The sequence below is a fragment of the Mesocricetus auratus genome, unplaced genomic scaffold (assembly GCF_017639785.1).
Source record: "Mesocricetus auratus isolate SY011 unplaced genomic scaffold, BCM_Maur_2.0 Super-Scaffold_4256, whole genome shotgun sequence".
NCBI lineage: Eukaryota > Metazoa > Chordata > Mammalia > Rodentia > Cricetidae > Mesocricetus > Mesocricetus auratus.
This window is the reverse complement of record NW_024429182.1, coordinates 3,900,455-3,925,371: the sequence shown is the minus strand read 5'-3', so window position 1 is coordinate 3,925,371 and position 24,917 is coordinate 3,900,455. Positions and strand designations below refer to the sequence as shown.

Below are 24,917 nucleotides of genomic sequence, written 5' to 3'. Positions count from 1 at the left end.
CTCCGAGCAGCTCCGCCGGCCCCCGAGTCCCAGCCGAGCGTCCTCGGAGCCGCCCGCCGCGGGCCCCGCGCCTTCCGAGCCTCCGCCGCGCCTCCCGCTCGCCCTCCGCCCTCTCCTCCGCTCCCCTCCCGGGCCCGCCCGCACCCGCCTTCACTCTGGAGCGGCCCGGGCAGCCGCAGCAGGGGCGGCGGCGGCGCATCGAGGAGCTCTCCAGGTCGTCCCGGGAGAGGCTGCTGCAGTCCCGGGACAGGATGTTCTCCAAGCTCACGTCCATCCTGCAGCACGCCGTGGAGGCGGTGAGGCCGCGCGGGGCGTGGGGAGGGGGGGCGGGGAGGCTGCGGGGGAGGCCTGCGCGCTCGCCCGCCTGCTCGCCCGGCCTCTGCCCTCCCGCCGGGGACCGGGCGGCTCCCGGGGCCTCCTGGCCGTTAACCTCCGGGGCCTCCTGGCCAGCGCCGCGCCAGACAATAGAACGGCGGGGCCCGCGGGCTGGGCTGGCGCGGGGAGAGGAGCGGCGGGGACCGCGGGGCCCGGGTGACGCCGGTAACCGGCGCCTGCTCGCCCGGGCCCCGGCGGCCCACCTCGGCCGGGCCTGGGTGACGGAGGGTCTGCAGGAGTTTGCAGGTCCGCGATCGCCCGGCTCACCGCCATCTGTTTTGTTTTTTCCCCCCTTTTATTTTGTAATCATGCGCTTTCCCGGAACGGACGCTCTTGGCCGCAGCCTGCAGCCGCTGCGCTCGGAGGCTGATCCTAAGCGGCGCACACACAGGGGAGGGACATTCACTCAAGCCCTCCTCACAGACCCCCCAAGAACCTAAAAGAGAACGCCTGGCTCCACACGGCCCGTTGCGTTGTTGTACTTGCTCGTTCTGGGTTGAGTGTGACGAAAGTTAAATGAGTGTTCGCCTTAAAAAATAATAATAATGACATTTTGCGTACAGGTTGAGAATGACTTAATAATAGTACTTTCAACTTCACACGACTTTTTAAAGGAAAGAAAAAGAAAGAAGAAGTACCAGGGTGATGTTAAGAGTCAGCTAACAAAATTAGGGTTGTAAATTTCAGTTGTGGAGACAAAACTTTAATACAAGTGCCAGTTACGTAGTACGAGGAATAGTTTTTTTGTTTTGTTTTGTTGTTTTTGTCGTCCCCCTCCCCCCAGGTGACACAGCAAACCAGGAAAGAAAGGAGGGTGAGGAGCAGTGTTGACATGTGGGTGGAGGGGCCAGGGCGCAGGACGCAGCTTTTACTTTTCCTGCTTAGTATAGAGTCAGCCTGCAGAAGCATATGCGAAATAATTTAGAAGTTTTAACAACAGTTATATTGACGCTTTGAATTATACTTACACTAAAGAATCATCAAACAATATAATGATAAGTAAGGTAATTAGGAATAAGTTACGTGAATTAAACTACCTGGGGCCTGTCATGTTGTAGGCAAACGCTCTCCCACTGAATTTCATTTTATTCTATTTTATTTTTTGAGATCCAGTGTTAACAAGTTTCCCAGGCTGGCCTTGAACTTCTTGGCTTAGCCTCTGGAGTGCTAAGTTCTAGGCATGTCACCAAACCTATCTAGGGTTTTTGGTTTATAGACTCTTTTTTTGTCCCAAGGCCTGTGTTTTCTGTTGTTGTAATCTTTTTATAATTGCTTGTGTCATTAACATTTTCCAAATTACCTGAGTGAGACTCTGTGCTCACTCAGTGTCTCTGTCTTGCTTGGATCAGTGAGGAGAATGAGTTCACCAGGTTTACCTAGTCCAGGAAATAAATATCTGGCCTGTGGAAATGTCAAGTTCATTTGCTCAGTGCTGGTTTCTAAGCTGAACTGACACCCACACAATTTACTAAGAGAAAGTAACCTCCTGAAATCTGATTGGCTCCTCTTTGCTTTTTTTGTTGAGATAGGGTCTCGTGTAGCCCAGGCTGGCCCTGACCTAATCAGTTTCAAATTCACATCACTTTTTAAAGAAGAAAAACAAAAAAAAATCAAATACCACATTGATGTGTAGGGTCAGCTAACAAAATTAGAGTTGTAAATTTGCAAACCTTCCTGCCTCCATCTGCTAAGGGCTGGATTATAGACTTGGTCCTTCATCCCTTAAAAGAATACTTTTTTGATGCCCCCTCAAGAAGGGGGAAAACTCCTAGATGATGATAAATAAGCCATCCTTTGGTAGTTGAATGCTTTTCATAACTACAAATTAGTTCCTGGTTATGATGATGACCTTTTTACTTTTTTTTTTAAATCCATAAAACAAGTCTTCCCATTCCTTAATTACATTCTGATGCAGCATACCAATGAGGAGACTCATCTGGGTTGCAGACTTGGGAAGGGATCCCAGGCCAGCAGGTGACTGGACCTCTTTTCAGTTGTCATTGTGTCTGTCTTCAGAGTCATGCCATCCCACCTGACCCTTTGGCATTGTCTAAGTGTCCATATTCAGTCAGATAAGCCTTCTGTTTTGTTTCTGTTTTTTCGTTGTTTGTTTGTTTTAAGGTTGGTCAGACATATATTCATCTAGATGAGGTTAGGTAAGGAGTTTGGGGTTTTTTGTTTTTGATTCAAGGTCCCTGACAGGGCCTCAAACTTGCTAAGCAACCAAAGATAACCTTGACCTCCTGACCTCTCTGCCCCAGCCCCCACCCCCCAAGTGCTTGGGCCACAGGCAGTGCTTGGTTTTCTGTTTAGTTTCTGGTTTTGAGGGTTTGACCCAGGGCCTTGGTAAATGCCAGGGGATCGTTATACTACAGTCTGCAACCCCAACCCTGGCCTTTTCTAAACATTTTTATCATGACCTTTTGTTTTTTTAAGTGTGTGTGTGTGTGTGTGTGTGTGTGTGTGTGTGTGTGTGTGACCACTTCACTTGATCAGGTAGAAGTCTGAGAATGTCTTTACCTTTCACCCTGTGAGTTCTGGGTAATTACACACAGGTGGTCGGACACCAGCAAGTGCCTTTCACTGCTGGGCCATCTCAGTACCCCCCCACCCCTGCTTTTTTTTTTTAACCTTTTTAGATTTACTCTATTTCATGTGTATGAGTGTTTTGCTTGCATGTATGTATATGAACCTAGTGCATGCTAGGTGCCTCTAGAGGTCAGAAAAGGATAATACTGAAGTCCCTGGAACCTCAGGAGCTAGAAGCCAGAGGGCCAGGAATTCAAGGCCAGCTACATAGTGAGTTTGAAGCCAGCTGGGGCTAAAGGAGACCCTGCCTCAAACAAATAACAAACAACACAACAAAGACATAAGTTTGGGGTGGAAAGGAGCACTCCAAAAGATCCTTTAGGATGTGCATTTTGTGGACCATTAAAGTAAAGGTGGTGGCCGGAAGACCTTGTGCAGTCGGTTCTTTTATGTTCTTTTATGCACGCAGACAGAGTCCAGGTGTCCAGCAGAAAGCTCTGTTACCTAAGGCAAGTCACGTAACTGGTATTTTGGTCTCTGATGGGAGTTTGAGTGAAAGAGGAACTCTGAATGAGAATTTAAAATGCACTAGTTTAGGCTGGGTGTGGCGGGCATGGCACACACCTATAATCTCAGCACTCAGGCAGCTGAGGCAGGACGACTTCGAGTTCCAGTTCAAGGACTACGTGGAATATAGTGAGACCCTGCTGCAATATAAACAAAAAATGGAGTGCTGGGGGTGTGGCCTGATGGTGGAGTGGGTGTGGCCTGATAGTGGAGTGTTTGCTTCCTTAAGGCCCTTGGTTTGATCTCTAGTTCCACCAATGAATAGAGATTCATTAATGTGCGTGTGACTGCATGACTACATATCAATTGTCGGTAACTGGTGGGTCACCCGTGCTTCATGGAATAAATAGTTTGGTACTGATTCGGCACCGTCACTGACTTGAAACCAGGAGTCTAAATGATGAGATGGATGGTCCAGCCTAAGGGAGAGAAGCATTTAAGTGATGGTCAGGGCTAGGACGAAGCCCCAGCACTTACAAGTGGAGAGGGGAAACTTTCTAGAGAGGAGGCAGTTCCAGATAGGATAAACAGGAAGTCCTAGGTAGGAGGACAGGAAGTCCCAGGTAGGAGAACCGGAAGTCACAGATAGGTATCCTGGCAAATTGGAGTGGCTATGGAGATGAGAGTTTTGATAATTTAATCTCCAACAGTCTCCTGCTGCCTTTCAGACGATGATTGTTTTATGCAATGCTAGCAGGTTATTTGCCTGTTAGTAACAGAAAAGTCAAGTTGACTGCAGTCTCGCAAAGTAGCCCCTCTAAGTTATTAGCTATTCAGAACAGTTCCGCCGTTGCCCTCCTGCACTGGAGTAATAGCGCCCTCCTGCCTGGGATTTGATGGCATTCTATGGCAAGGCTACCCATACACACTGGCAAAGCCTCCAGTCTGGGGACCTGCTGTGAAGGATACTGTGTAACCACCTAAAGGTGAAACTGTTACTACATTACAACCGCAGTCATCTCCTCCTGTGTCTGTCCCATTTTAGACAATGTAACTCCATAAAGCTAAGCAAAGCTGGAGGAAGGATACTGTGTAACCACCTAAAGGTGAAATCGTTACTCCATCACAGCCGCAGTCACCTCCTCCAGTGTCCCTTTTTAGACAATGTGACTCCATAAAGCTAAGCAAAGCTTAGCTGCCTATCTACTTTCTCTGCCAAGTCCTCTGCACACACACAAATGTAGGAAAAATCAGCCTTAAGAAGCTTGGCGTTCTTCAGTTCCATTTTCTTTTCATAAATGTATTTCACCTTGTGGATTGAACCACTTAACGTGTCTGTGACTGACCTGTGAGTTGCACAAGAGTTGAGAAATTGTGTTGACAGAGTTGTCAACTTCAAGGTCACTAGATGGGAAACCAAAGGTCACCGAGATACCAGTGGAAGTATAGGAGAGATCAGCGGGTCATTTGGTGGGTGTCCCCAACCTGCAGCTGTGAGAAGCTGTGAATTCGACCCAACACAAAACCATAGACTTAAGACATGATGAAGATGTGTGCACATATGTTCGTGTGTGTGTGTGTGTGTGCGTGTCTGTCTGTGTGTGTGTGCGTGTGCATATGTGTACTCAAAAAAACTGCACTCTCAAGTGTGAGTTTTGTACATGACAGCATCTGGCCACATGATGAAGGGCTGGGCTCTCTCGGCGCTTCGGGAAGGAGTATGAAATGCAGTTTAGCCGTCAGCCTCTACACTGCACCTGCTGTAGGTCAGAGCTGTGTTTCTGACAGAAGGTGAAGACACCTAGGATGCCCCCCTCCCTTCCTCTCCCCCTTCCTTCCATTTAACATGCATTCCTAATGCTGGTCCACTTGCAGCCAGGTGGCTGAAGGGCTGCAAATCTGGCCTTAAGACTTACGAAGTGCGTTTCAAAGGTTGCAATGTAACGCATTTGGTAGAATTTGAGTTGGTAACGGTTCATGCAGTTATTTTGCTAAAAATACACACTGCCCACTGGCCCAGGTTTACACAGAAAAGCAGTAGGGAGCGGTTTAATTTGATTGTGACGGCGTTGGCGGTGTTGGCGGCGCTGGTGTTTGCTGTGCTGATGTGTCAGCTGTTGCCAGCTGCTCATCACCCTTTCCCCTTCCAAAGTCCCAGGTAGGAAGACCTCTGGTTATCAGTGATGTGGTTTTACAGTCCCTGTCACAGAGGCATGGTGCCTTGGTTTAGTCACCTTTGAAGCTATGCGATAACAGAGAACAGGGGGAAAGTTGAATGCTGTAGTTGAATAATAATAGTATTGATAAAGGTGGTTTTCTTAATACATCACTTTGCATCGTTGGATTCAGCTCACTTTGATTTCACTTGATACCTGACATGAAGTCAAGTTTACCCTTGTTTTGACGTTTCTCTTGCATCACAGACAAGTATAATATTAAAGTTTGCAGGAGTTTGTAACGCCTCGCTCTAAGTCTGTGTTTCCTGTTTGTGTAGCTTGCCCCGTCTCTTCCACTGCAAGAAGACTTTGTCTATCACTGGAAGGCTATTACCCACTACTACATAGAAACGTCAGGTAAGGAACATCCGTGCCTGTGATCTGCTTCAAGATGGGTTTTCAGGTATTTCATCTTTAACTTTAAGCGATTTTTCCCTTTGCGTCTTCCTTTAGGGTCTTACATCTCCCTGTTGGGCATTGTTCTAGGCAGTGTCTGGGAACTGAGTAGGCAGTCCCACACACACAGCAGTCACAGCAGCTCTACCCTGAGGGAGCGTAGATACTGACTCTGGGTAGGCACACAGTAAGCGGAAACAGCCATGTCGTGGGTCAGCTAAGTGTTAAGGGGAAAGGAATCAGGCAGGATGGGGGGTGGGGGGTGGCAGTGTGTGTTTTGGTGTGGGGTGAGCAGGTGGCTACTTCAGTCTAGACAAGACCATGTTGCCCTTCAGCCATGTTTGTCTGGAGAGGCCCTCACAGAGTGCTTTTTCCTGCTGACCCATCCATCCAACCCCTCACTGGTGTTCTTGAGGAGCCCTGTTTGAATGGCACTAAGGAAAGATGATCTGTGAGTAAGTTGAGGAGAAAATGGGTAGAAAATGTGTAGACAGCGTGTGGCTTGTCCTCCTGAGGAGAATTGTGCAAGAAAGACCTGAGAGGGGGACAGAAGGCCATACCCGTGGTTCCTCAGTCAGTCAGTCTCTCCATCCCTCTCTGTCCCTGTCCCTCCCCTCCTCCCCCGCAACCCCACTGTGTGTGTGTGTGTGTGTGTATGTGTGTGCGTGTGTGTATGATGAATAAGCGTGCCTTGGTATATGTGTAGTGACCAGAATACAACCTTGTGGAGTTGGTCCTCTGCGGGGATTGAACTCGGGTCTCCAGGCTTGCACAGAAAGCAGCTTTGCCTGCTGAGCCATCTTGTTGGCCCTCTCTGCCTTCCTTTTCGAGACAAGGTCTCTTACTGAAGCTCACTGACTGGCTAGATTGACGGGGCCAGTGGCTTCCCAAGACCTACCCATCTTCTCCCTCCCCACACGACTGGGATCACAGACACAGCACCTCACCTGGTTTTTACGTGGGTGTTGGGATCTGAGCCCAGGTCCTCATGCTTGAGTGTCAAACACTCTGCCCACTGAGCCGCCTCCCCAGTACACCCCACCCCCATTCCCCCGCCTCACCCCTCGCCCCCGCTGACATTTCTTCAGAAGATGTAAGGTATTGGGATGGGGTAGCTTGGCTGTAGAGCACTCTCCTGGCTGAGTTCTAGTCTCTTAAAAAAGAGACTCGTCTGTGCGTTGGGATTGACCGCCTGCTCTCTGGAGGATTGTGCAGTCACAGTAGCGGATCTGCAGATGAGACAAGAGAGGAAATGAGAGTGATGTTTGGCAAGCCCATGAGGTCAGAAGTAATTCTTATTTGCAAGACAAGAAGCCTGAGTAGCTCTGCAGTAAGTGAAGGCCATGGTGTGGCCCCTTCAGATGTAAAGTAAGTTTACATGCACTGAGAGTGCCTCATGTGTAGCGGTTGGCCTGCAGAGGTTTTTTGTTTTTGTTTTTTGTTGTTGTTGAGAGGCGCCATATTTTAATATTACTGCTAGTTTTTGTTATTGATATATTTTTTTAACCTTCTTGGGGCTTTAAGGAAATGCGTTCTTCTTTAAAGGATCTTGTCTCTATCTAGTAGCAGAAGCAGGTGTGCACGTTATCTAGGGAGGGACAAATGCCGAGCCAGGTAGAGTCTTGGGATAGACAGAGGACGGAGAGAAAGGGAGTCAGAGGGGGCAGGGTCTGACCTGGGCTCTAAGTGAGCCGAGCTCTGAGCAGGAGAGCAGGAGGTACTGCCGGCAGAAGCGTGTTCAGGGGACACAGGGACATTGATCACCTAGGAGCCGGTAGTCAAGTCTTCCCTTTCAGAGGCCATTCCTAAATGATAATAGAGGAGTATTCAGTGACAAGATACGTTCCAGGCCATGGATCACTGTTATGCTGTTTAACAAAGACAGCCACATTGTGAGCACACCTCACACGTGTGGATCAGGACTCCACTCAGTCAGAGTTGGAACGGAGGAAAAAGAGGATCATGTAGTTGTACACGGGAAGCTTAAGAAGTGTCTCAGTATTTGATGATGATTTTTCTGTTGTTTAGATGATAAAGCCCCGGTGACTGATACGAACATCCCGTCCCACCTGGATCAGATGTTAGACATACTGGTCCAGGAAGAAAATGAGCGAGAGTCTGGAGAGACCGGGCCATGTATGGAATACCTGCTCCACCACAAGATCTTGGAAACATTATACACCTTAGGGAAAGCCGACGTAAGTCCCCGACCCCCTCTACGTAATGCAGGCAAAGCTCCAGGCGGGCACCTCAAGTACAGAGATAGTAATGGCACCTGACGGTGCTTGGCCTAAGCTTGGGGACATGGGCGATTTGTGTGTCCTGTGCAGCATCCATAGAGAGAGCAGAGCTACCAGAGCTCTGACCACACTCCTGCTTAGCTGCCTAGAATCCCAGGGTAACATTTGGGAAGATAAACTCAAGTGCATGCACTCACAGTCAGAGGGGATGAGAACCACACGCCAGTTGTGCCGTAAGAGACCCGGGCGCTAAAAGGGTCATCTTTGGTTACTCTGAAATTCACTGAACCATCATGGTGGGTGCAATACAAGTTTTAGGCCTAACGAGTTTTGAAAAATCTTTGCAAATCTGATATTATAACAGAAATAGTATTTTTTGCCACAAAAGCTTCAAATTCATGCATCCTTAGCTACAGGGCGTGCTCTGAGAATGCGTCAGCTGCCTTTGTGGTGGTGCAGATACCATAGTGTTTACAAGCTCCACAGTGCTACCCACTGCACACCTGTACTCGGGTGTGACCTGTGTCGTTTGAACTGCAGGTTCGGGGGGCTGGAAATGATTGTGGGGTCCCCTCTCCCTCGAAAAGTCAGTGGTTCTGTGACTTTCGGTAATGTAAAAGACTAAAATGAAACAATAGTCATTTGAATACCACAGAGTTGTAATTATGTAAATTAAAGACACTTTTTTAAGGAAGTCTGTAGTACCCCCAGTTTACTTGAGGTGCATTTGAGTTAAGAACCCCTTTCTAAGGGGTGAGCCTGCCTCTCAGAACATGAACCGCGTCACGCTCCCTTGGCCCCATCCTTTGGAGTGAGGGCTTTTACAGCACTGAATTAAATTAGTTTAATGTTTCAGCAAGATGGTAGTGGCTGTCCTGCCAGTAAATTTGTTTCTGATACAAGTGATTATAAATATCGTTAGCATTTTATCTGAATGATACAAGATGGTTGTTCTCTTAAAAAGGTCACCGTGCTGAAGATTACATTTTAGGTTGTTTCCAGATAGCAGCCTGTGATGACCCTCAGACATACACGTCTCACGACTGTGTAATTGCATGCCGGCCGTGTCACCCACTTTATTACAGGGCATATCACTTAGCTGACTCATGTCCCTGTAATCCAGAGTGATCATCAGGATCACTGCTTTCCAGCAAAGTAGCCAGCATGCTCTGAGAACTTCCTAGTAATGCTCTGAGAACTTCCCTAGTAATGTTCTTTATGCTCTTATAATCCAAATACCTTTGCCGTTAGCTTAAAGGAGTCAATGCACAAGAGGCCCGTTTACTAATGTCTGTGTATTAGTTATGAACTGCTCGTTGCTGTAAGTAACGAGATAAGCCTTTCGCGCGTCAGCCTGCTCTCGTAGGCCCGTGTTGTCCCAGCCGTAACCAGTCTGGCGGTGCCTGAAGCATGCTGGTCTCGATACTGCATGCTTCCCCTGGTGTGTGATTCCCCGAGGCTGTGCTCCCATGTGCCACGCATGATCTCAGGTGTATAGTTGTGTTTCTAGAATGCCAGTCAGGACCATTAATGGGAAATTTCATTAGGGCTAAGTCATTACCTGGCCACTGGCATTGACTTTGCGTAGGGCTATGTTGACAGACCTGGTCTGTCCTGTTGTGAACATCTGCCTGTGTTATCTGTCCTGTGCACAGTGTCCTCCGGGGATGAAGCAGCAGGTTTTACTGTTCTACACCAAGCTTCTGGGAAGAATCCGGCAGCCCCTGCTTCCACACATCAATGTCCACAGGCCTGTGCAGGTACCCACCTCCCTGACTTCAGATTAAAAGCACATTGAATTCTGTGTACAAGTAATTTTGAATTGGAAATTATTCTGATAGCATGAAGATTAGCAAACATTTGGGTTTTTTCCATACCTCACCATATATATATATATATATATATATATATGTTTCTCTGTAAAGTTCTATACATTTTCTTTTTACTTTACCTCCATAATATTGCAAAGAGTGTTTTAAAGTTTAAAAAACTATTTTGACAGAAATTAATTCGACTCTGTGGTGAGGTCCTTGCAACGCCGACGGAAAACGAGGAGATCCAGTTCCTGTGCATCGTGTGTGCGAAGCTGAAACAGGACCCCTACCTGGTTAACTTTTTTCTTGAGGTATGCCACACTGCTCGGGCTTGCAGCCCCTTAATGAAATTGAAATGAAGTCCTCGGGAGCAGTTCAGGTCTGCAAGTTCTGCCTACCAGAAGTAGTTTTCATTTGAGAATGTTGTTTATTTCAGCTTGAAGTCACGATAGAAAGAAAATTTCAAGGAATGCAGTTGAGCCAGATACACTCTTAGCCGGGGAGGAGCCGGGGAGGAGCCGGGGAGGACAGCAGGTGCAGAGTGGGCAGGTTGTACGGAATCTTGAGTTACCAGCAGCTCTGTGTCCTGTTGGGTGGCTGTAGTATTTTGTACTGTACTGTTTTTCTAGCCATGGTCAAGATATGGCCGGTTTTTAATTGGTGTTTTAAGTTTTACTTTAAAGGGGAAATAAAGTGTGTCCTTTCTGCTTTTGTTCACTTTCTTTTTCCCTTGGATCTTTTTTTTGGAGGGGGGGAATTTTTTTTTTGGATTTTTAAAATGTATGTTTACATATCGTGAGTGTGTGTGTGTATGTATGTGTGTGTGTCTGTGAGTGTGAGAGACGGAGTCTCTCACTGAAGCTGGAGTTAACCGGTAGGATGGACTGTCTGGCCAGCACACCCCAGGGGTCTTGTGACTCCGCCTGCCCAGCTGCAGGGCTCACAGGCTTACTCCACTGTGGTGGGCGCTGGGAACCTCAGCTGAGGCCCCGTGCCTGGAGGAGAGCATTCTGACAACCTCGCGTTGCCTGGGCCCTTTCCTTTTCTGGGCAGTGAAACCCTTGAGGGATATTCTAGGGAGAGGGCTCTGTTGTCAGCTCCTCTGTCAGCCATGTATGCCTTTGGGTCCCCCGTCTCAGGGTGCTGTGAGGTTCCTAGTGTTTGTCCTTCTAATGCTTTGTTTTGTCTTCTGTTGTTGAACAATTTGGGTTCCTGTCTGTAATTTGGGTTCCTGGAGGCTGGCAGGTATCTCAGCCGCAACATTGCATGAGTTTAATTCTGTGTGCAGCACTCGGGCGGGCCACGAAACGCCTGTTTTCTGTTACTGTGTGCCTTTATTATCTTCCTTTTCAACAGTTCCGTAAGTCGAGAATTGGGATTCCTAAACGTGCGTTACTTAGACCACATTACAGTTGTTTCGTTCTTAATGTTTGTATAAGAAATAGGTTAGTTTGACTGCCTATGAGATTTCGTCACCTTGCTTGTGTTTTGAGACACGATCTCACTGTCTCACTATGTGGCCCAGGCTGGGCCAAACTTGCCATGTAGACCAGGCTAGCGTTGAACTTGGGGTACTCTTTCTGCCTCTGCTTGCATGCCTGGCTGGTATTCATTTTTGAATGAATTCTGGCTGGCCTAGAATTCTCAGTATAGCCGAGGTCTGTGTAGAGGTCAGAGGACAAGTTGTAGAAACTACTTTGCTCCGCTGTGAGGTCTTGGGAATCAAACTCGAGTCATAAGGTTTGAAGCAAGCGCCTTCAGGCTGAGCCGTCTCCCCAGCCCATGATGCTGTTTTACAAAGCATCAGATGCTGCAGACTCCATAGGCAGCTGGCGAGTTGTTGGCTGCATGGAGGGATTGTGTGCCATGAGCTCATGTGTCTCAAGACTGGGCTGGTGACCTTCACACAGCGGTGGCAGTGGTGTCTGAGGCCTGTGAATCGGTTCAGCCTTCCCCGTGCCCATTGATGACGTCAGTGATGGGCCTATTTTAGGAGAACTTACTGTAAAGAGATGCCTTTTCCTTGCCAGCGGCTTGGTTTTTCTCCTGCCAGTTGCCTGGGCTCTGCCTCGTTGTAGTCCCCAAATAACACACAAGACGCTTAAGTATTTATCCCATAATTGCTAATCTAAGTATTTTCTCTTACCGGAAAAGTTTCCGGGCTTCTTATCCCTATGGCGGTTACATCTTGACTCCCTGTGTTTCTCCTACCCGGAGTCCTCCTGGACTCCTAGTCCCACCTATCTTGCTTCCCTATTGGCCAGCAGTGCTTTATTGACATATACACAGGACTTCCCCCATCAACTTACCTTGTGGATAATTTGATTTCTGTTCTATGTCAAATGGGAAGCAGGACATATTTGCCTTGAAACTTATTTCCTCTGGCTGGTTAAGAGTCTTTGTATGTTAGCCGGGCGTTGGTGGCGCACGCCTTTAATCCCAGCACTCGGGAGGCAGAGGCAGGCGGATCTCTGTGAGTTCGAGACCAGCCTGGACTACCAAGCGAGTTCCAGGACAGCCTCCAAAGCCACAGAGAAACCCTGTCTCGAAAAACCAAAAAAAAAAAAAAAAAAAAAAAAAAAAAAAGAGTATGTGGATGTGGGCATCAGGCAAGCAAATCGAATCCTGAGACAAATAAAAATGTCTTCAAAGTAGTTTCTCATGTTTTCCTAAGCAGAGGTTAAGGTTTTGGAAATCCTTAGAAAAACGTTCTTACTAATTAAAGAAAATTTGAGGCTTCCGTGGAAACCTCAGGTCTAATGCTGGCAGCCTCTGAACTATGGAAGTTTTGTACCCCCCCCAGCAGGGTTCACACTGAGCTGACGTATCTGTAATAACTTAGTAACCAAAAACGCAGCCCCTGACACCTGCGAGTACTGGAGCTCCTCGGTAGTCAGGTAGCTGTCGCTAATGTCCTTCATTGTGTGGTCAGAGTCAAATGCTTGTAATTAGTGTGGGGAGTCGGTGACTTCATGTGACTGCAACGTCACATCTAAAATGTGGCTGAGTCTATGCATTTCCATTTGACGTAACACTTAGTACACTTTAATTAGGCACCTGAAATGTTAGTCATAGGAAAATCCAAGCTGGGCCTCATGGCACAGGTCTGGTACAGCGGCTACTGGAAGGCTACTTAGTGACTAAGGCAGGATTGCCATTTTAGGACCTGCCTGGGTAGCCCTCGTGAGGAACTGGCCATGATCCCAGCACATCGGAAAGGAAGGAGGAGGTCATTCTTGTGTGATCTCTGGGTTTTGTCTGTTTGAGGAGGCCCTCACTGTGTAGCATGATTTCCGCTTGGAGCATGACCCTCACCAGACATACTCCCCTTTTCAGAACAAGTCAAAGTCACTGGCTTCCAGAGGAACTCAGGGTGTCACCTCAGAAGATGCCGCCAAGAGTCAGGACCCTGTGTCAGCGGACAGCAGCCAGTGCCGCCCGCCTCGGGAGCTGTCAGGAGCTACTGGGGTGGGACACGCAGAGTCAGAGGATGAGCCCCCTCACCACATGGATGACCTGTCTGCAAGCTTGGATGACCTCAGTGTCACCTCACTGCCAGAGGCCTCCGCCATTCCGCCAAAGCAGGATTACAACCTAGTGAATTCTCTGTTGACCCTGACAAGAAGCCCTGTGAGTCACCGCCTTGCTCTCCCCAAACAAGTTTATTCTTCCCTTAATGAGAAATGCTGGACCCTGTCGTGTTTAGTTCTGCAGATAACACCTGTGCTCTTTCTCAGGATGGCCGGATAGCCGTGAAGGCGTGTGAGGGCTTGATGCTCCTGGTGAGCCTGCCGGAGCCGGCGGCTGCCAAGTGCCTTGCCCAGAGCACCTGCTTGAGTGAGCTGCTGACCGGCAGACTCACCTCCCTGTACAAGGCCCTGCCTCAGTCGGTGGATCCCTTAGACATTGAGACTGTGGAGGCCGTTAACTGGGGGTAAGCACCGCCCTGTTTCCCACAGAGGGCCCGCCTGGGCGCCTGCATCCCTCAGTTCCTTCTGCTGTGCTTAGTTTTGAAAAATTAGCTAGCTCTGCTGTGATCACTAAATGGAGTGTTTTCTTGAGACTCAAATTGTATTTGTCACTTAGGGGTGACAAAGTGGTATGTGAACAATCCAGGGTTATGGAGTCAGCTCCTTTTGTTTTGCCCATTATAGGGTTTATGTCGGGATCAATAACGAGTTGTTATGTTAACAACAGAAATCTTTAGAAGAGGGACTTCTTTTGCTTTGTCTTCTTTTGTTTTGTTTTTGAGACAGGGTCACAGTTTGTAGCCTTGGCTGGCCTGGGTCTTGCTTTATAGACCATGCTGGCCTCCAGCTGTAACTTCCCCTTGCCCCAGACAGGCTGGGGGTCCTGTGACTGCACTGTAAACTCCCTGTTTCAGTTCTGCTTCCAAACTCATCCACTCTGTTCTCATTGGAAAATAGGATTTTTTAGCCTAGAGAGGCAACTTGAAGCTCAGAACCCATATTATTCTCCCAGAAGCCCAGAGTTCCGTTCACAGTATCCGCACAGGGCAGCTCACAACGGCCTATAATTGTAACTCCAGGGATTTGCTCTTGAAGCCTCGTGAGAGCCTGTGCTCACACACATCTCTACACAACACACGCAAGCACCAGAAATAAAAATCTGCAAAAAATATGAATTGTGTATAACATTTATAAATTGTTTTAAAATAAAGGCAACATTAAAACTAGTCACAAACATGCCACCTACCATCAGCCTAATACCTTCATTGTTGTTAAAAATTACATGTTTATGTTGGTTACTTGAGAATTTCACACAGAATATCGTGATCACACGCACACCCTCTCCCCAGCTCCTCTGAGGTCCACCCTGCTTCCTCCCCTCTTAGCTCATTGAGTTAGGTCACGGTCAGCCCAGTATTTCAGTCTGTTTACCGTTTGCTGTTTTCTCCGAAGTTTACCCTTCTGCTCTTGTCCCCACACTGTGTTTTGCTGTGTCTTTAGGCAGCTGTACTCGTTAACGTCGTGAGCACATTGGATTTTAGGGCAGAAAGATCGGCCCCCATTGGCAGACCTTCCGTTCATCCCCTTGCTCCCCCACTGTCTGCTGGGGGGGTTTTCTGCATCAGCCTCTCCCACCTAAGGAGAGAGCTGATGTCCAGCTTTAGTCTGAGGGGATGTCTCATATCCAGGTCTCCCTGACCTCTCTGGGTGGGATCCAGCATTGATCTGTGTGTGGACGAGTTCCGTCAGGTGCCGCCTTTCGGCTTGTGTGCACCCTGACCTGGCCTCAGTTTGCGCCCGTGTCGTGCAGGTTGGACTCATATAGCCATAAAGAAGATGCCTCGGCTTTCCCAGGGAAGCGAGCCTTAATTTCATTTCTCTCCTGGTTCGATTACTGTGACCAGCTCATCAAGGAAGCACAAAAGGTGTGAACGCTCTGTTGTGTGGATCATCGGTTTAAAATGTATTTACTAAGGACAGCTCGGGTGGTATTCCAGAAGGGTCTTAATTGTCTGTCACAGGCAATGCTTTACAACTCACAGGGCTGCACGGTGACTCCCCTCCAGCTCTCCCCTTGGGGAGCTGTTGATTACTCCAAAGCTACTGGGGTTTGGGTGGGATAAAAGCAAATGGTTTGGGTCCCGCCTCCACGTGGCTTCTAGTGAGAGCCCGTGGTCTCTAGGTCCAAGTCGATTTATGATGTTCATGGTGTGTTCTAGACGGCTGCTGTTGCTCTCGCCAAAGCCATCCACGAAAGGTTCTTCATCGGCGTCATGGAACCTCAGCTAATGCAGACGTGAGTGCCCTCTCCCCTACAGAAGTAGTCACTGCTCCCGTCACTCCTCCCTCTGACTGCCTGTCCGTCTGTCTGTCTGTCGCCACACCTAGCTCTGAGATGGGGATCCTGTCGTCCACGGCCCTGCTGCATCGCATTGTCCGGCAGGTGACCTCGGACGTCCTGCTTCAGGAAATGGTGGTCTTCATTCTCGGAGATCAGAGGGAGCCAGAAACTCTGTCAGAAATTAGCAGGCATCCCCTAAGACATCGGTTAATCGAACATTGTGACCACATATCTGACGAGGTAAGCCATGCGCGACAGTGCTGGGCTTAGAGTCTTCCAAATGCTGTCTTTTAACGTACTTGAGATTGATTTGATGGTGGGGGAGGGGGTGGTGGCCACAGCAGCATACGTCACAGTGCACGTGTAGAGGTCGGGAGACAGCTCTCAGGAGGCAGGGTTCTCCTCCACCGTGTGTGGCCCAGGGTGGAACTCGGGTAATCACCCTTGGTGTCAGGCCCCGTTACCCACCGAGCCACCTGCCTGGCCTCTGCTTGTGAGGTGGCAAGAAGGGCATCTGACGGGAGACTGGTTTTTCCTGCGGCTTCTGCCGACCTTGGCTTTCAGATCAGCATAATGACCCTGAGGATGTTTGAGCATCTTCTACAAAAACCCAACGAGCACATCCTTTACAACTTGGTCCTAAGAAACCTTGAAGAAAGAAACTATACGGAATACAAACCTTTATGTCCGGAAGACAAGGATGTGGTGGAGAATGGGCTGATGGCAGGAGCCGTGTAAGTACAGTGTCTCCCCAGCCGGTGTGCGGGTTCCCTCCCAGGTAGTTTAGCCAGCTCCTTGTAAACGTCAGGAGATGCTAAATACTCATGGAACCCGTTAACAAAAGTAGCGATGAGCCCTGGAGATGTTAATGTAAAGTGGGGATTTGCATATGAAGATTACATTAGTCCTTATTTCTTTGTATTAGAGAAATTACGTAATATTTCTCAGAAACTAGCAAAGAATATTTTGGTTTAGAAAATGTCATAATAAATGTTGTTTTTTATACATCATTAAATTAAACTTAGAGATCTGGAGGAAGATCCATTATTTACTGACATTTCACCAGATAACACTCTGCCTAATCAAGAATGGATCAGTTCACCCCATGCCAGTCCAGACCACCCCAAAAATGATGGCAAGACAGAAGTCCATAAAATCGTCAACAGGTGAGTGAGTCACTGTGTGAATGGCTGGTTCTGAATCCGACAGCTCCGCCCTTAGGCCGTCACAGGAGTGTCACCGTGAGTCCAGTCTTTACAGTGCTGTTAGCTTTTTTCTCTCGTTGTGTAGCAAGTGACAGCTGGGGCCACAGTTGATGTTAGGAGAAAAACCCAGCTTAATAGAGAAGTGGATTTCTCTCAGCCCAGTGGCGGAGCACAGACAGTCTGTGTCTGCTCCTGGGGGTGACCTTTAGCACGGCAACAGAGGAAGAAAGAAAAATTGAAAAAGGAGTGATGGTTAAGTGTACCAAGGATCTAATAGAGACGACTTAGTATCCCATAATTCCCAACTACAGCAACATTGACGAGCACCAATTTGACAAATTGTGCTCACTACCATATGTGCTAGATGTTGAAGTATTTTTGCCAATTTGTGTTTTTACATTTTTCTAAAATGTCTCTTCATGGCAGCTTTCTCTAGTGTCTTTGCTCTTAATGCTGTCAGTGATGTGCCTGGTCCTGGCAAGCGACATAAAGTAATTGCATCGCACTCAAATGTGAAATTACTTACAGTTAGTTTTTGAGATTAATAAGTAAGGCAGCCCCTTATTGGACAATAGTATTAAGTCTTTTTTAGGCTTCTGTTACATACAGAATTAGTTATTTTTTTAATAAAACCTTTACTTGGTAATTGAGAACAGAGCTACCATTTATTAAAACAATGTGTACTTTGATTTCCAAGTTTCCGTTTGCATTTATAGCTGGTTAAGCTCGCTGTGTAATTTGATGCTTAGTGTGTAAGATACAGCAGTGGAAGCTTCTCATCGTGGCCTTTTCCTTTCAAGTTTCCTCTGTTTAGTACCAGATGAAGCAAAGTCATCCTACCATGTTGAGGGCACTGGGTATGACACCTACCTCAGAGATGCTCATAGGCAGGTAAGTGACACGGCTCACTGATTTTGGGGGGGAGAAAGGGGGGATGGGACGGGGTGGGGGATATAAAATGCACATGCATTGCCCCCTCCCATTATCTCTTCCAGTTGCCAGAAATCCTTACTCAAAAGAAAGGAGGCAGCTCACCTAAGAAATACAATGTCAATCATCCATCCATCCGTCTGTCTGTCCATCATCTACCTATCCTCTATCTGTCATTTGTCTATCTCTACCATCTGTGTGTCTTCTGGGTGCCATCTCTCACCTCTGATCTATCATCTCTTTACCAATCATGTATCTATCTGTCTTTCTCTATCATCTGTATCTATCATCTATCATTTGTCTATCTCTATCATCTGTCCTTATCTATCATCTATATCTGTCTATCATCTATCTCTATGAATCTGTCTACTTTTGATATGGGGTCTCAGGTTAACCAGGCTGTCCTTGAATTTGCTTATGGCCTGGATTTCTTGTTTCCCTCTCCCAGGTGACAGGGTTACAGATCGGTGCCACCACTGCTCTCCAGAACTAGTTTTTATTTCCATGCATTCATATACTAATACTTCATTAAAAACAATAGGGGATGAATTATTAGAAAAATGAAAATAGATTGAAAAAAACTCCCAATTATTGACCAGTAGGAAACTGCCTAGTCAGATTATACAAGCTGTGCCTGGTAACTCTCGCTTTTCCAGTCTTGTCACCGATGGCAGTCACAAGACTCTGAGGGTCAGCATTGGCCCAAGGACCACCGTTTGGAGAGCACTGTTCCATGCTTTCATGGTGACATGCCTGACGTCTGTATGTTCTAAGAACAGTAAGGTGCTGGGCACGAGGCATTGTCCATCCATTCCATGCAACACCTCAGACACACTGAGGCTTTGGCTCTGAACCGTCCTGGTAAATGTTCTCCAAATCTACCGCGATGACAGAAGGGTTCAGTCCCATAAAGGAAGGGACATAGCGGGTACTGAAGGAACCACTTCTCAAGGTCAAACCGCCGTTGTAATGTCCCCTGCACCTCCCGGTCAGGAGCTGAGCCGTCTCTCGCACCTGACACGTCAGGCGCAGTGACAATCATGTGGTTCTTTATACAATATCTGAGGACATTATTTCTGTCTCACCCCGAGCCGTGTCTCTCTAATGTTCCCCCAGTTCCGAGACTACTGTGCCGTCTGTTTACGATGGGAGTGGCCGGGCGCCCCCAAACCGCTGGAGAAGTGTGATTTAGAAGCAGCCTTCTTTGAAGGACATTTTTTGAAAGTTTTATTTGACAGAATGGGAAGAATTCTTGATCAGGTAACACATCAGCCACCAGTGTGGCTCACTCATGAAGTAACCTTTCTGCTAGATAAGGTCCACAGGCTGAATCCCCACAGCCAATGGACTGGCTCTTGAAGAAGGCTCTGTGTGTGCGTGCGTGTGTGTGTGTGTGTGTATGAGAGAGTGTGTATGAGTGTGTGCGCTTGCATGTGTGTGTCTATTCTGTTGTAAACACAAGTAGGAAAACATGCTTTAAACTCAGTCCTTTACTGGAACTTCAGATTTCGTTTCCTTTGTCTTGTTTAAGGCAAGATTTTGCAAAAGGGTGACTCAAAGAAAAATCCCTGTGTTTATGAGTTCATAGTAAGAAAGCCTGCAGTTGAACTTAAAGCCAGGAGCTGTGTTCTGGGTACCTTGTGATAGAGTGTGTGGGAAACTTGTGTTATCCGCGTGTCTGCCGTTCTGCTGAGTACCAGAGATTTGGTGGTTGGTTCCACTGTCGCCAGTGAATGGTAATAAAACAAGCGTCCACGGGCTCTAAACCTGGCCCCGAGCTCTTGGCTGTCCCACGCTGCCTTGTCCATCTTTTCAGGTAGTTTTTAGTCCACCGGTTTCCTGTGTCTGCTTGGAAGGCGAGAGCTAGCAGGGGTGCGTGGGCTCCATCGGAAGTTCACCGTTCTCTCTCATGCTGGTTACCTATGGCCTGTGACAGCAGTGAACAATCAGGTTCTAGGGATGTTGTGGTACTGTGTGCAAGAGATGTCTGAGGAGCTACACACGCATGTTGAGTCGTGGAGAGTGGGCCTGAAGTTATGCTGCTATGTTTAAAAGTTGGCACGCCGTCTTCATCAGGACTTGGGTCAGTGTGTCCTCTGTGGATCTTAGTTAACACCACATCTGACACGCTGGCAGGTCTGATGGCCTCAGCCTACATACAGCAGCCGTGAGCTGGACTGAGGCTTTGTCTCCCTGTAGTCTGTGTCTGTTTTCTGTTTGTAAGTTTCAGCACAGTGCGGTAAGTGCGCTGACTTCCATGGTAAGGGCTAATTTAGCTGCCCCTGTCTCCCTTGCAGAAGAGGCTGGGAGGGGCACGGGGAGTGGGGGAGGCCACATCGAAGTGTCGGGAAGGCACAGGATGAGTATCTGTGCTCTTGCTTCCTCGCAGCCGTACGACGTGAACCTTCAGGTGACATCAGTGTTGTCCAGGCTGTCGCTCTTCCCACACCCACACATCCACGAGTACCTTCTGGATCCCTATGTTAACTTGGCCTCTGGCTGCAGATCTCTCTTCTCTGTGATCGTCAGGGTGAGTTCATTAACATCCTGTTCTCTGGGGTTGATCACCTGCCTACTGGCATCCCGTCTCACTGTGTGTAGTTAGTGTGACACAGAGTGTATCTCCTGCTTGCAGATAATTGCTCTTCTCTGAACCATCAGAGTTAAGAAAATTCATTTCAGCTGTTGATATGTGAACCAGGGGTTAAGAGCACAGCTCTTTGTAAGGCCCAGAATCAGTCTCCAGCGCCCACACGGAGGCTCACAACCATCCCTAACTCCAGTTCAGGGCATCCACCATCTTATTCTGAAGTCTACAGCTCCAAGCATGTATGTGGTATACATACATACATACATACATACATACATACATACATACATGTAGTAAATCTAAAATTGTCTTATTTATGTAGTGCGCACATGTGTGCATGGGCCCCTGCTGTATGCATGCATGTGGTATACATACATGTAGCAAATCTAAAATTGTCTTATTTATGTAGTGCGCACATGTGTGCATGTGTGCATGGGCCCCTGCTGTATGCATGCATGTGGTATACATACATACATGTAGCAAATCTAAAATTGTCTTATTTATGTAGTGCGCACACGTGTGCACGGGCCCCTGCTGTATGCATGCATGTGCAGCTTGCTTGGCCATGTGTGCTGCTGTGTCGGCCAGAGGTTGATGTCCGCTGTCTTCCACTTTAGTTTTTGAGGCCAGGTCTTCTGCTGAGCCCACAGCTCACCCTTGCTGGGCAGCTGCCCAGTGAGCCCCTGGGATTGTCCCGTGTCCCGCACCAGTGCTGGAGTGACAGACACGCACCGCCACTCCCAGCTGTTACGTAGGCTGGGGATCCAAGCTCAGGTGCTCACACTGTCCCAGCAAGCATCTCACCCCCTGAGTCACCTCCCAACCCTGACATTTAGGTTTTGAAAAGTAGATAAGAGTTGGTTGGTCAGCGGTAATAGTGACACACACACTTAGGGTCCTTTGGGGACGGGAAGGAAGGTTCCTCTATCCGAGCATCCCTTTGGAGTCACTCGGGAGCTGAGCTCTTGCTTCTGACGCAGGTTGTTGGTGACCTCATGGTAAGGATTCAGCGCATTCAAGACTTCACCCCCAAGCTTCTCCTGGTCAGAAAGCGCCTGCTCGGCTTGGAGCCCGAAGGCCCCATGTAAGTTAGTCGGTTTTTTACATAATTTACCCAGAAATCTGATGCAGCCCAGCCTGGTGCTGTAAGCCTGGTTTTCTGTCTGTCTTTTCCAGTATCGACCACATCACGTTGCTGGAGGGCGTGATCGTCTTAGAGGAGTTCTGCAAGGAGCTGGCGGCCATTGCGTTTGTGAAATACCACGCTTCCGCCACACCGTGAGTGGGCGTCACCAGGCTTCAGCCGTAGTCGCCCAGGTCTCTGGGAACCCGAGTTACTGTGTACATTTCATCCAAGAAGACCCAGCCACACCCAGCCACGAGAGGACAGAAAACCTTGTGAATGAAGTAGGCGTCCACTGTGTGACTGCTGTTGGTGAACGGGCCTGATGTCATTTCCCCCCGGCTCTGACATGATTCTCTGTATAAACTGCACGTTGGAAACCCGGGATGCAATTAGAGCTTCAGGAGACGACGTTTCCAGTGACTGAAAAGCTGCAGGACCCCTGATGTCAGGCTTTGCTGGTTTCTGTTATTTTACTCTCCTTCCAGGCAGCGCAAAGCATTTTGACATTCTCTGGGACTCAAATGCTTACATTCTTTTGTATTAATCAGCAGCAAAAAAAAAATCACTTATTTTATAACTTTTTAAGGTTAAGATTCTTATCATACAAAATATTTAAGAAAACTGTAAATGAGGAAAAAAATGTAGCTGAGGAACCACCAAAAGAATCCCTAGAAGATAAAACACGCAGAGTGACATCAACTTCCTCAGCTTTGTAAGATAACAATTTAATATGATAAAGAAAGTATTAATTAATATATATTTTTAAAAGAAATGTTCTTTTACTCTGTTGTGCACATAGCCATGTTTGTGGTTGATTTTCATGTGTGGTTCCCAGTTTATTTAAACTGTCATTTTTGCTGCGGCATTGGACTTATGCTCATCATTGGTAGTGTTTGCTAAAATAGTATTTTTTTAAAGCTAATTAGCACATTCTGGGTTGAGACCTCCCCCATTCCCTCTCTGAGAATTGCTTTATGAAATTGTTTTATAATTGATTTTCTTACTGAAGCAGTCATGTCCAGGTGTGGACTGGCTGATAACTCTTTTAAGCAGCAATCAGAATGCCAAGGGCCTCTCAGTGTTTACATCTGTTTCTCGTTTTGTTCAGTCTTTTGTCTTAAGAGAGTCCAGAGAGAGTTTTTTAAAAGGTCTTTTCATGTTCAGTTTACACCTTAAAGGGTTTGAGGAAACTGAGTGTGTGCACGTGCTATGGATGCAGGAATGTCTAGGTTAGCCAGGTTGCCGGGCACAGCTGCAGGTCACCCAGTCTCCCCATCTTAGTGGTCTTCAGGTGACGGGTGCGGTCACCCAGATGCGCCGCTCAAGTCCCTGCCCCTGAAGTTGTACACGGCAGGCTCTTCCTCTTCGATGTCAGGAGGCTCAGCTCTAGGGGGTCTGCCCCACCCCCCGAGATGTCACCAGACGTGTGTGCCACAGCTCATGGCACGTCCTCAGAGCATGTCTGTTTTACTAGCGTTTCTGATTCATTTCATAGTTCAGTTTTGCTACTCAGAAACAAAGCACCAAAAGATATGAATGGCCTCAGTTCTAGAATGATCATCATTGTCAAAACAGCTCTACGTTTCTAACACGATGCAAATCTTTCTTTGCTCATTGAAGAGATGCGTTAAGTGAAACAGTAACATCAGGACATAGTGGCTCCCTGCATGACTTTCCTTCCGTGGCTTCGAGTGATGAGAAATGGTTTGTTTTGTTGTATTTATTGACCAGTCCATGCAAGAATCACCACAACACCTCCTTTTTTTAGGTGTCGCTACAGTCTGCTTTGATGAAGGTGTGTTTAAAACAAGGCGTTGAGAGGGATCAGATATCTCTCAGTGCATTGCTAGTGCTCAGTAGGTGTGGTAGCAATGAGGTGACCTCCCAGACCAAATACTCACCCACCCTTGACCTCCCAGCAGGACCCACTGCTAATCCACGCAGATGAGCTCACTAAAGCTTTAACTGTGGTGTGTGTGTGTGTGTGTGTGTGTGTGTGTGTGTGTGTGTGTGTGTGTGTGTGTGTGTGTGTGAGAACGTGCGTGCGTGCTGCTTCTGAGAATAGGGTTTTTCTTAAGTTGTTGTAACCAGCTAGGTTGAGCCCACTTCTCTTCCGAGTTTAATTTCTTTTTTATATTTAATTCAGACCTAAAGTCAGCACAGGTCATGGAACTAAGTTGATTTGTTAAGGAAACCATGTATGACATCACTCTTCTCACAGTCTGAGAGACCGGCTGTTTCCTGTTATCCACAGACTGTGTGGGTGGAAAGTACCTCCTTAGCAAGTGGTTGTCATGGTGAGTTCCAAACTGAACCCTAGCCTGCTTCACGTCTGGATAAATAGGAAATAGGTGTGCACTTTTTTTTTTTAACTTCCTAACAGTAGTATTTGGGTTTATTTTCAGTAATGAGCCATTCTTCACTTGACAAAATCAGATTTGTCGTTGCCAATTTTTATTATAGTGTTCATGTTATAACTATGTAATGCTCTCATAATGTATCTGTGCAATATGAAGCTATGAGTGGATTCGTAGCTTTTTGGGTTTCCTGTATATTATTGTGTTTGTACATGAGTGTATATAAATGTGTGTGTATATATATATGTATATGGACCATATTTGGTCTGTATATGTATGTGGACCAAAACCCTTAGCTTGCTTACACTGTTGCTAGTGTAAAGATTGTTACAATTAATTTTACAGGGCACAAATTATAGAATGATTTCATACTTTCATGGTAACGTCTCCATAAGTTATTAACATTGCTCTACAGTTACCATTTAGTTATTAAGTTTACTGTGTAACAGAAGAAGTTACACTGAAATGCTAAACCCATAAACTATATGGTAATTGTAGATTTGGGGTTGTACAATAAAGTAAAATATGCATGTCATCATGACGCTTGCTGTGTTAAGACAGATAATCCTACTTCTGGCCCTGTAAAATATTGTCACTAATATCTGTTGGCCTCCTGCCTTGTTTACATTAAACAGGATATTTGGTACCTTTTTCTATGAACATCGTGTAGGTCACTGATGGTGGCTGCTGATGAAGAAGCTCCCAGATGACTGTGTGCTCGCCGCCCCCTCCCCGAGGGGGCGATCAACTTCAGTTTTTGTGCTAACAGTGCATGCAGGACTAAGAGGGAAATAAAATAAATCAATGTAACTGAAGCAAAA

General features: G+C 47.3%; 1 protein-coding gene across 1 annotated transcript; it reads left to right on the top strand.

Moving 5' to 3' along the window:
• Fhip2a (FHF complex subunit HOOK interacting protein 2A) lies at positions 1-24,917 on the top strand. The gene is made up of 17 exons (XM_040742300.1): positions 1-296; positions 5,906-5,984; positions 8,052-8,221; positions 9,919-10,023; positions 10,266-10,388; positions 13,414-13,707; positions 13,815-14,011; positions 15,358-15,472; positions 15,767-15,843; positions 15,936-16,128; positions 16,453-16,622; positions 16,914-17,054; positions 17,894-17,984; positions 19,140-19,283; positions 20,413-20,553; positions 21,594-21,697; positions 21,790-24,917. Exons 1-17 carry the CDS (start codon positions 252-254, stop codon positions 21,893-21,895), a joined length of 2,295 nt encoding a protein of 764 aa, XP_040598234.1. The 5' UTR covers positions 1-251; the 3' UTR covers positions 21,896-24,917.

Excerpts from the sequence above, each read along its gene's own strand:
- Fhip2a (XM_040742300.1), top strand. The coding sequence starts at position 252 with ATGTTCTCCAAGCTCACGTCCATCCTGCAGCACGCCGTGGAGGCG. Across the intron at positions 10,024-10,265 it reads ATGTCCACAGGCCTGTGCAG|AAATTAATTCGACTCTGTGG; the intron begins GTACCCACCTCC and ends CTATTTTGACAG. Across the intron at positions 15,844-15,935 it reads GAACCTCAGCTAATGCAGAC|CTCTGAGATGGGGATCCTGT; the intron begins GTGAGTGCCCTC and ends CGCCACACCTAG.